Source organism: Carassius carassius, chromosome 19 (assembly GCF_963082965.1).
Source record: "Carassius carassius chromosome 19, fCarCar2.1, whole genome shotgun sequence".
Classification (NCBI taxonomy): domain Eukaryota; kingdom Metazoa; phylum Chordata; class Actinopteri; order Cypriniformes; family Cyprinidae; genus Carassius; species Carassius carassius.
The window spans coordinates 12,519,997-12,531,973 of NC_081773.1; the positions used below are offsets into that span (position 1 = coordinate 12,519,997).

At 36.8% G+C, this 11,977-nt stretch overlaps 2 protein-coding genes across 2 annotated transcripts; both read right to left on the reverse strand.

Annotated features, from left to right (window-relative positions):
* Positions 1 to 400: 400 nt before the first annotated feature.
* Positions 401 to 1,751, reverse strand: jagn1a (jagunal homolog 1a). The gene is made up of 3 exons (XM_059499354.1): positions 1,640 to 1,751; positions 1,105 to 1,210; positions 401 to 1,002 (listed from the first exon to the last, which is right to left on the reverse strand). Exons 2-3 carry the CDS (start codon positions 1,191 to 1,193, stop codon positions 540 to 542), a joined length of 552 nt encoding a protein of 183 aa, XP_059355337.1. The 5' UTR covers positions 1,194 to 1,210; positions 1,640 to 1,751; the 3' UTR covers positions 401 to 539.
* A 558-nt stretch (positions 1,752 to 2,309) lies between these two features.
* Positions 2,310 to 10,728, reverse strand: col8a1a (collagen, type VIII, alpha 1a). Its single transcript, XM_059499867.1, has 3 exons — positions 10,591 to 10,728; positions 5,339 to 5,558; positions 2,310 to 5,248 (listed from the first exon to the last, which is right to left on the reverse strand). Exons 2-3 carry the CDS (start codon positions 5,553 to 5,555, stop codon positions 3,324 to 3,326), a joined length of 2,142 nt encoding a protein of 713 aa, XP_059355850.1. The 5' UTR covers positions 5,556 to 5,558; positions 10,591 to 10,728; the 3' UTR covers positions 2,310 to 3,323.
* Between the last annotated feature and the right edge of the window lie 1,249 nt (positions 10,729 to 11,977).

Here is an 11,977-nt window from a genome sequence, read left to right on the forward strand (position 1 = left end):
TTATAGGTTTTTTGAAGTCTCCATTCACATAAGGGAAAATATTTTTGATTTCTCTCCCCTCTCACCAGATACTGATGTAGCACCTCTTGGGTCTATAAAAATAATGTGTGAAAGTGTTGTGTCAGAAGTAGATTTCTATTGAATAGCCAAACCAAAACAATTTACAAAATAAAATAATAAATGAAAGTATTGATAATATAAGCTAAAAATAATTAAAAAGTTATAGATCATGCTAGATTATTATTTTTTTTAATTGAAGCTTAAAATTAAATAATTAGTTTGAAATAAATTACAAGAAAATATTTTATTTATTTTGATTTCATTGTAAAGTAAAACAAATTATGTGAATGGCTCTGTATTCTTGACATGGACTAAGCATTTTGTAAACAAACAGAATTCCAGGTTTAAAATAACATTAAAATAATAATAATAAACAATTAAACAATTTAAAAAGGTAAACATAATTTTAACATGTGAATAAATGCATGCATTGTAACAACTATGACAGAAAAAGAGGGTGGATAAATTCAATAGCATCTTTATTTCTTCTTCTTCTCTTGTGTTGAGTTGAAACAGGCATCTAGAAGCTTCTTGCTGTAGTAGAATTGCCATGCGTGCACCTGAACAGCGATCACCATGAGTAGATACATCACAGAAACGGCAGGGAAACCAAAGATAAACCGGTAAGCTTTTCCATGTCGATACAGCTGCTGGGCCAGTGGAAACATTTCCATTGCACCAAAAATCAAGGGTGCCACTGAGAACAAACCAGCACTGATCATGGAGATCACCAGATAGCTAATGTTGTTTTTTGGCATGGCCAGGGCTCCAATAAACAAGGGCAGGAGACTCAAAAGGTATGGATACTCCCACTGACAGGGCATGGCCACCAGATCATGTGACACCAGATTGAGATGACTAACAGCCACCTGAGCCGCCACCAGTATCCATATGAAGAAATGCACTACGGTGAGCTTCTTTATCTCTGATTTCAATGAAGCACTGAAAGACATATTCAAAGTTCAGATACATATTCTGATATAGGCTACATATAAGCAGTTATTGGATATGTTATATTGCTGTGAGAGTATAAGTTTTAGTTACCTCATCTGATAGTGAGAAGCCACTTTCTCTCTATGTTTAAAATCACTCCCATCAGTCCCTGCAGCTCTTGGTCCTGCACGCGATGCCATTGCTGATTTCCAAATGACTGTAACAGCATGTAAATATATGCTATTCACAGACCCCAATACATGACATATTTAGAAATATCTCAAAAATGCTAAAATGAAGTATTCAAAATGTAATGCATCAAGGCACACAATAACTACTGCAACATCTAATATAGGGTCCTAGTAGATACATGACATAGTCCTGTAATATCTGAACATCTGCGCAACCTTACATTAAAAATTAAACCCGACATATAGCCCAAGCAAAGCGTATGTATTTCACGTTTATAAACATAAAAGGGAAACATAAAGATATATGTCTATTTACAATAATGAAATAAAGGCATGCACATCTAGCGACTGGTTTCCGTATGAAGCATAATTTGACTGTTTGAACTGACAGACGGATCACTGTAAATTCAAAGTATAGTTATTTCATGCGATACAACTTTTAATAAATGACTTACCTTATGAAGTGATGAAATGCGCCGAAAGCTACAGTGAGATTAGATGTGGAAACGTTAACACAAAGGATTTTTATCAATGAAGGCAATAATATGTTGCTCATGCGCACTAACAGGACAGTAAAGAATCTCTCCGCCCCTCCGCGCAATGTGATGTGACCGCGCAGCATCCCGGTCTGCGCATCCTCAGCATCACCGAGCACAGAGTCGGATGCGATGGCTCGGCTCATCATGAATATTGAAGAGGTTCCTGACCATTCTGATTTCCCGAAAGAAGAGGATGTAACAGCTCACGAATCCATAATACTATGGTGAAGGATAGGCTTATGAATATTAATTAGGAGACAATCTAATATCATAGAACGTGAGCATAATAAAATGAAATTTCATAGAATATTTTACAATCTTCTTTTCTCTCTCCCTCTGTTTTTGATGACTAAGAAACAAAGTTACCACACTAATTACTAGTATTGAATAGTGGGACTATTATTCACAAAAGAAACTGTGTCACATTTTGAAATTACTAATAAATGAGCATAGAATTTAGGTGCAGATGTGAACTGCAAGAGATCACTAGAACTAAAATGTTTAGAGTACCTATTTTCATACATGGTAATAAGTTTTTATTAGAATCTTAACAAAATTAGAGTACAAGAATTTGAAGGACAAACAGTTATGGATGTAAATCATTTTTATTACAAAAAATCAAAGAAAAAGCCACAATCAAATTAAAATAAAAGGGGATGGGAGGTACTCAAACGGATATTTTTTTGCACTGTCATTGAAAGTGACCAACATAAAAAAACAAAGGTTATTATACAATCAGTAGTCAAAAATGGGTAAAATTTCATCCAACAGTTGAAAAATCAGAAGGTGAATTCAGAATAGGGTGGAAACAAAGGAAGTGATATGATATATATAATTGATGATCATGAGATTTAAAGTATTGTGAACTTTCATCATTTTGATGAAAGTTCATTATAGAAACAGAAGTGGTTTTCAGACAAATTAACATTTAAAGTTTAAAACTTATGTTTTTTGGGGGGTGGAGAGTTTGGCTAAAATAAAGTCTAGCACACACACACATGCTCTTTCATGCTCATGTACACACACACACACACACACACACATACAAACAAATTCATACTTTGGTTACAGTTTACACAGAGGTTGTGTTATAATATTACAAGTGTGCAAAACCTTTAACAATGTTTTAAATCATTGGTAAAGAAAGAGAAACATGATATGTGATATTTTTTTAAAAACTTAATGGCTTTTCTCATCTCATTTAAAGCGAATACCTTAGTTATCATGCAAATGTCATTAAAATAGTTTTCTAAACATTTTAAAGCATGTATACTCATGTTGGATACCACCAATTAAACAAATACATAAATACAATACAAAAATCTGTTTAAATGTGGTGTGGAATTGAATATTCTTACTACAATCTGTGAGACTCTTTGTGCAGGTTGTATCTTTACAGACACAGTATTCTGTAATTTAGCATTGCATACTCATACAGTCTGTAGACTGATATTGTTTGGTGTTTGTTTATAGGAGCTGTTTCTATGAGCCTTCTTTCTTCCCAGTGAAAATACTGACATTTTTTAAAAAGTCATACATTTTGATGTCAGTTCTTTCTTCACCTCTTTATCCTTAAAGTTTTCTCCCTTATTCTTGCGGTCTACATTGGGTACAGTAAAAAGCCAGAGAAGGAGGAGTGGACATACTGTCCTGCATAAAATCCAGCTGCCTGGTCAGATGGTAACTGTAAATAAACTGTGTCTCCTGGTTGTAATGGAATCACAGCACTCCCAGATGCTTGATCCAGGTATCCCTTCTTGTACTCATCATATGTATACATAAGTGGCTCCCCATTCCTGTAGAGCCCAACCCATACATTGGCACCTTTGCAGTGCACATGATAGGCAAAATAGTAGATGCCTGGGAGGTCACAGGTGAACACACCGGTCTGAGGGTTGTAATTCTGACGCCCATTATACAGTAATTTGTCAAGCACTATTGGTGTGCCAACTGGAGGGAATGGTGTTGTTAATTGGGCGGTGAAAGCAGGCATCTCCAGACCATTGGCACCCATCATATCACCCCCACCAGCATACTTCCCTTTCATGTACCCACCAGATTTTATACCATCTATAGCAGGGCCCATCTCAGGAAGAACACCCATCAGGTCAGGAGAGGGAGGGGGGCATGGGGGTCCAGGAGGCCCCCGTGGGCCTGGGAGTCCTGGCTGACCTGGGGATCCATTTGGGCCAGGTGGGCCGGCTGGACCAACAGGACCAGGGATTCCAGCAATGCCTTCACCAGGTGTACCAGCTTGACCAGGTGGACCAGCTTCTCCTTTTGGCCCGTAAGGTCCAGGAGGCCCAATTGGTCCTCCTGGCCCTGCAAGTCCTGGAATACCTTTAGGACCCTGTGGTCCTTCAGGGCCAATCTGACCGGGTTCTCCTTTAAAACCAGGTAAGCCCGATGGACCTGGGGGACCAGGCAGACCTCTGCTTCCTCCTTCTCCTTTGGGACCTATGGGTCCTGGTGGCCCTCTTGGCCCAGGTTCTCCATCTTCACCTTGGAGGCCTGGTTGACCAGGAAATCCTGTAGGACCAGGCTGCCCCATAGGTCCAGTATCTCCCTTGGCTCCTTCTGGCCCTCCCTCTCCTTTTAGTCCTGGGGAACCAATTCCTCCTGGTGTGCCCATTGTTCCTGGAGGGCCCGGAGGACCAGTTTGACCAGGGGGACCTGTCATGCCTGGTTGACCAGTGTAACCTTTGTCTCCTTTTGGTCCTTGAGGACCAGGAAGCCCTCCCATCCCTTTGTCACCTTTTGGGCCAGGGTATCCAGGTTTGCCAAATCCAGGTAATCCAGGTTTCCCTGGCAACCCTGGTGGTCCTTGTAATCCTTTGTGACCAGGTGCACCTGGCTGTCCAGGTAATCCCTTTTCTCCTGGAACTCCAATACCAGGGGCTCCATGTGGTCCTTGTAGGCCTTGTCCACCAGGTGGACCCTCTGGACCTGGCTCCCCAGACTCTCCGGGTTTTCCTGGCATACCAGGTGGACCTGCTACACCAGGAAGGCCAGGCTTGCCGACCCCCGGTATTCCTGCCTGCCCTGGGGGGCCAGGTGGCCCAATCGGCCCTTTTGGCCCTTGTGGACCTGGTTGTCCAATTCCTCTGTCTCCTTTAGGCCCAGGTAACCCTGGGAGACCAGGAAAACCTTTATGTCCTGGCTCTCCCTTTGCCCCTGGCTGTCCTGGTAATCCTTGTCCACCAGGCTTTCCTATTCCTGACAGGCCGGGGGGTCCAGGATGGCCGGGGGGCCCAGTCATGCCTGGTTGTCCCTCTTCACCTCTGGGTCCCTGTTCACCTTGCTGTCCAGGCTGCCCAATACCTCCTGGCTTCCCAGGCATACCTGGCATTCCTGGCTTACCAACTCCAGGAAATCCTGGAGGACCAGGAGGTCCTGGCTTTCCAAGAGGGCCTTGTATTCCAATACCTTGAGGCCCAGGAGGTCCTTGGGGCCCAGGTGGACCAGGGGGCCCTTGTGGTCCAGTCTCTCCTTGAACAACCTGCTCACCTCTGGGAATTGTCTCACCTTTGTAAGGGAAAGCAGGGTCAGTACTACAGTGCTATTTATACCATATATAGTGTGACAATAAGTGCTAAGATACCCAAACTTTCATACCTTTGATATCTTTGCCTTTGTTTAGGTGCATTGGTAGGTCTTTTCTGTAGTGTGGATATGGCATATGTGACATATCCTTTCCCATGCCCATGTGAGGCATCTGTGGTAAGAGTTGATGTTGTTGAGGATGTGGTTTGTGTCCATAATATGCACCACCAAACACTGATGGCAATAAAGCCAAATGCACCAAAGCTACTATGAAAGAAGCCATGGCCATGGCCTGTGGAAAAAAAAAAAAATAAAAAAAAAAAATAAAACAATTAATAATTAATTCAATGGTTAGTTAGGTTAACAATTAATTATCCTATAAAGTGATACATCAATAAGTTTTAATCATCAAAATTAACTGTTAATTAAATTAAACATAAATTATTTAAATGTATCTCAATCCATCAACAATTAATTTTAAACATAACTAAATAAAAACTAAATGACCATTAACAAGTTACTAAAAGGACCTGATAAGTAATGTATAATATATATTGCTAGCAATATCAATTAAATCTCTGCAGCACACCCTGTTATCTGTTATGTAATAAAAACTATTTATTAAACTATTATTTTAATAATAGCTAAAAACAAAACATAAAAAATACATCAACAACAGTTTTACCTTGAAATTTAGTCATATATATTTTATGATCATTTTCAAATCCACAGATCCAGGCCATTCAGTTAAAAATGTTAAGTGTAAATGTCTAAGAACAAAAGCTCTTTCAGAAAACATACATAAAATCCCATATACCGACCTCAGACTTAGTGTGTAATTAATAATACTACATTTCAATGTTAACATCACCTCCTATAATTATGCAATCATCTCATACCTTCTTCAAATATTTGATTTGAGATTAGACATGACTTTCTCAGTTATCTAAATTTAGCCTATACTCACCTATAATCATGACCTTGCTTTTAAACTGTAAAAGCAAGTCAAAGGCCAGGAAGCCGCCTGTTTATTGGAATTTCTCACTTCTAAGGATCTCTATTGAAGTTCTAAGGAACTTGAAAGGAACTTTCAGTAATTTACCTTTCACACTGCAGAAATCCCAGACAGTAAACAGTGGGTGTTCATATATGCTTACATTGTTATATTTCCATTTAATGTTTTGCTTGTCTCTAGTTAAATGACAAAATAAGCTTTCATAACACACTAATACTTCAATTTTTATAAAAAATAAATAAATAAAAAAAGATGTGAATGAAACAAAGATTGCCTCAAAATGACGGAAGTGATGGAGCTGACCTTTGGCTTTTTCTCAGGCTCCTGAGAATCACACAGATATGCTATGGGTCATCTAGTTTTTCTGCTCTTTGAAACTTTGAGATGTAATGATATAGTTTCTGGTCAAAGACCGATCAGGCTGATCATAAATAATCATAAATAATTTTAAAATCAGATTTAGCATCATGTAACGCCAATAATGTCTGCTATACATCAAAAGCTTGTTAAAAAAAAAACCTTAACATGTATATGTGCCACTAACCAATTCATTAATTGTAATGTATTTCCGATACACATTAATAAAGTGTTATGACAACATTTATCAGATTATTTGGTATAAGGCATACAGTTTTATCCAAGTACACACATTTGTTGGCTACAATTATAAGAGCATATAATCAAATCACACACATTCTCAAATGCAAACACTAATGTAACCAACACAGTTTTCCTATGTCCAAGAGAAAAAAATAAATGCAGAAGAGAAGAAAAAGAACAAAAAGATGAATGTAAGCCAAAGTCCTTTTCAAGAAAGTTTGTTCACTCAGTGGCCATATCTGCAATTTATCCAGGTAGTTATTTTGGGCATCTTTATTCTATCTACCTGAATGGGCAAGTCCCAAATCTCAAACTATGTTTGTCCCTTTTAAGTAACATGAAAAACATTGAGTGAAACACTGATGTAGACCTTTTCACTCTATCTGCTTGCTTCTTTTCTGTACTACACTCTCTCACATTCTCTCCCAGACCTTTTTTTTGGATTCCAATTTTTCAAAAGGTTGGACACAGAGTCTCATTCACTCAAAAAAAAAAAGCAAAATCAAATCTGTGAACAAGTACAATATGATGAGCAGTAAAGGTACTCAGTAACATAAGCGCTAACATTAGCATTTTGATTAGCTAGACATTACTGCAATGACCAGAACAACATACACATACTAGTAATGATTATATTGTCATAATTAAAATATAAAACATAATCAGAAAGAAATAAACAGACTTATTTATTTATTTCTTGATGGTCTAAACATATACTGTAAAAGCTAATGTCCAGAAACCTTAACATATAATAATACTTTAGATATATACAGTATATATATATATATTATATATGCATGTTTGGTGTGTGTGTGTGTGTGAATGTCCATATTTAAATTAAATCAACAAAGTTTAATGTTAGATATTTCTGTTATTCCCTTAATTATTTTATGGCATATCATGAGTTAAATATGGCACATACTTATCATATTTTTTGTCAATTTGATTTATTTTATTTTATTCAGCAATTGCTGAAAAATTACTGTAAAGACATTCATCGATATTCATGTTATTTCTTTTTCAAGATTTAAAAAATGCTGTTTCGTGAAAATATTAAGCAGCACAACCATTATAAATAGTTATTTTAAAACGTTATAATATTTTAGGTTTAACAGTACTTTTGATAAAACAAAAGCAGGAGATTAGAAACTTTGTTCAATAAATAAATAACTAAATAAAATCGTACCAATCAGAATTTTTGAACAGTAATGTATAATAAATTAATAGTATAATATCAGCTTCATTGTTAACATCACCTTGCATAATCACACAGTCTTCAATCTTTTTCATTTGATTTTATACAACTGAAAAAATGAGACGCCAACTCTGTGGCATCTAAATTTAGCCTTTACTTTTCAACGTGGCCTCTGAACCCAGTAAAAATGAAAGTCCTCCATGCTATTTGTGAAATGTTCTTCTGGAATCCCATCGCTTCGGTAACTGAATGAATGAACACCTCAGCAAATAAATCTATTTAAACACTCACATTCAGCCTCTCACTGAGACCCAGATGGCCAGCAGTGTTTACAGAAACTCTTCCCTGCTCTTGTCCACCTAGTCCCTCATTCTTCCCTTCTGTCTTTCATTTCATTCAGTCTCTCACACCCATTTCTCCCATCTTTACAGAGCGCTGCGTTCACAAAGAAACACATAAATCATCAATGACAAGGCACCTTTATTCTGGCTCTCTATGGGAAGAAAGGAGGGGGGTGATTTTTGGTGCAAACCAAGGGAGGATTTCAAGAGGCCATGATGCAGCCAATATATTCCAAACTATCTGTTGAACTACTTGGCTAATATCTTTTTTATTTTTTACAGAAATCTTCACACATGAAAGGTTGATTTATGTTCAATTATTTTCATATGTGAGAAGATTAGTGTGGGATTATAGGTTTATACAAGAGACAAGAAACTAGCACATCTAGGAAAGTCGATGTCAATGATCAAATACAAGTGAACTGTAACTGTGTCAAAATTGTATATTGGAGTTATATTAGCATTCAATTTCCAAACTGAGTTAACTGATATGTGACACTGTGATCCAGGAACAACTGAATTCTGGGAATCCAGATAGATGAGACAGAGACTGTACTAACATGCTTGTGTTGTTGCAGATGAATCAAAAAGTGCTTAAAAATGTAATTCTCCAGTCATCCTACAGAATATGGCCTTGTGATGTAAGCAGTTAATGGCTCATTTTATCTACTGTTTGATGCAGCAGCCAGGCGCACTATGTTGTGCCATGGGATTCACAACTCCCAGCCGAGCTGTGAAACAAACAGGCCTTTTTGAGGTAAAACAGGGTCCTTCTCTCAAAGCATCTGTTGGGTCACTTAGAAGCATTTTAACAGCTGAGCGTTAATAAGAGTGAGAAACACAGCAAGAGTCTGCTAGCCTCAAAGTGCATGTGTGGAGAGAGAAGAATGTCTGTAGAAGAGAAAGAATTTAGCACTTCTAGATTAGATTTGTAAAAGGATTTAAATATTTAATGATAATTATGCTATTTTTTGTATAGAAATTCTGATATATTACAATATTTAATAACACACTCTGATCTCTCCAATCACCAATGCAACATTTGTCAAAATAGCAAATAAATTGGAAAAAATCATGCTGCTCCATACTATACACATACTATGACCATTAATAATAGGATTGAACTGAGAGGCCCTTTTTGTCTATCATCCACTCAACTTAAGTGAAGGTTAATTCATGGAAAATTAATTTATCCACCTGTCTTTCAGTTTCACTGGTTATGCAATGCTTTATTCATTTGGATCGACATTTGGATAAATTTGAACATTTCTCTTCACCTGTTGTCTAACATGAAGGTTTGATGACACACTAAAGTTATAGTGAAAGCTGATTGGCTTCAATGGTTCCTTCCGACAATGATTGGTTATATTTGCAGAGAGAGGCAACTTCATTTTTTTTTTTCTTTTTAGTATTATTCACAAGTGTTAATCTCCAGTGCTAACACGTAACAGGTGTGTATGAATGGTTACTGGCCCAATATTAGCAGATATATCTGCCATCAACCTATTACTAACTTCAACAGAACTTAATAAAGGTGCCAGAAATCTCTCATAGCATTACTATTACAAGCTAAAACTGTTAGATTGTCATCACACAGTCTATTTCTGAAACAATAAAAGGCTGCCCTCCAGAAGTCAGATCTTATTGTGCATCTAATGGACATCTGCTTTGTGTCCTTCTCACAACTGAGGGTTAAACTAAGAGTCCACTATCAGGTACACACTATCACAATCACACTTGTATGCAAAGAAGACTCCAAATGGCTACCACCAGGAGAGGGAGCTCACACATTAGCTTAGAAACTGCCCACCAAACTTGCTAAAGCTGCTCAGTATTTCTGTAATACATTTGATAAATAAAATATGGATATAAACTGTCACGTATAACCACCCATGATTAAACAAGCTACAAGATTATATACATCACATTTCATGCAGTAAAATTCATCAGCGTCATGTCACACAGAGATAAATAGTGTATTTCCCTAATATATATATATATATATATATATATACTCATTAAACAACAGTTTCCCTTATTCGTCATTACTTGTCTGCTCAATCATCATTTTGCAACAGTTTTGCAAATTATAGTGTGCATCAAAAAGCATCAAGACAAGCAGTTGCAGACAAATTATTAATTAAATTATGAATATATAAGTGTATTTCCTTACCTTTCCTTTGAACGGCCGTAGGAGGAGATATTCTCAAAGATTCTCAAGCTCACACTCAGAAAGACCCTGAAAAACACTCCTTGACCAACTGACCAATGCAAACTGGACTTAAACAAGAAACAGTCTGCAGACGATGACCTTTTATCCACAGCAGGGTGGAGTCAGAGAGCAGGGGAGGGAGAAGAGAGGTCGACAGAGAGAGATTGCTACAGTATGGATGAACATATGTGACAGTATAAAGGTGCAGTGTTTTCAGGGTAGACACTGAGATTTGTTTGATTTTCCAAAATCGCTGTCTAGTGATGGGCAGCTTCACCTGTACTGTGGTGCAAGATGTCTATAGACTTTCCTGCTCACTGATTAGTCACCACATTCTCAAATGAGGTAGGGCTGCACTGTTAGGGTTACAACTGGAAAGTGACTTGAAATGTGGAAAAAACATTTCCACTTGAGATAAGTTGAGTTTAATAACAGTGCATCAACAGTAGTAATCCACAAAAATAAATCTGAAGTTGTATTTAAACTTATTGAAATATGATATGATATGATATGATATGATATGATATGATATGATATGATATGATATGATATGATATGATATGATATGATGAGTTTTTGGAGTCGGCAAAACTTTTAATATATTTTTGAAAGCCTCTTATGCGCACCATGGTTGCATTTATTTGGTCAAAAATACAGTAAAAATAGCAATATTGTGAAATATTATTGGTTTAAGATATCTGCTTTCTATTTTATCATATTTTAAAATGTAATTTATTCTTGTGATGACAAAGCTGAATTTTCAGCCGCCTTTTCTCCAGTCTTCAATTTCACATAATTCTTCAGAAATCATTGTAATATGCTGATTTAGTGCTCAAGAAATGATCAGTTTTTGTATTTTATGTTCTCCAGCTTATAAATTTTGCAGAAACTGTGATACATTTTTTTTTCAGGATGCTTTCGTGAATAGAAAGTTCAAAAGAACAGCATTTATTACAAGTATAAAACATATGTAACTTTTAAGCTACCTTCATATATGTATTTTCATCAATTTAATGCATCCTCGCTGATTAAAAGTATTAATTACAAAAACTATACTGAAAACTAACACTGTACATAGTGTTATACAGTCTTCCATTTATTTATTAATTTTTTTTTTCATTCTGATTTTATGTATTGTGCTTTAATAGAATAAAAAGGAAAAAAGTTTCATATTATCGTGATTTGTCATTAAAATTGATACTGGACTTATGCTATACAAAAATCTCAAGTGAACAGAGCTCATTAGAGCAAATATGAGATCTGAAAGTTTGGGACCATTACGGCACAAGCACATTAGTTTGAGAGGAGTATTGGGTCCCTATGGGGACAGGTATAATCAGTTTGCCCA

Excerpts from the sequence above, each read along its gene's own strand:
- col8a1a (XM_059499867.1), bottom strand. The coding sequence starts at position 5,555 with ATGGCCATGGCTTCTTTCATAGTAGCTTTGGTGCATTTGGCTTTATTG. Across the intron at positions 5,249-5,338 it reads CAAAGGCAAAGATATCAAAG|GTGAGACAATTCCCAGAGGT; the intron begins GTATGAAAGTTT and ends TCCCTTACAAAG.
- jagn1a (XM_059499354.1), bottom strand. The coding sequence starts at position 1,193 with ATGGCATCGCGTGCAGGACCAAGAGCTGCAGGGACTGATGGGAGTGAT. Across the intron at positions 1,003-1,104 it reads GCTTCTCACTATCAGATGAG|TGCTTCATTGAAATCAGAGA; the intron begins GTAACTAAAACT and ends TATGTCTTTCAG.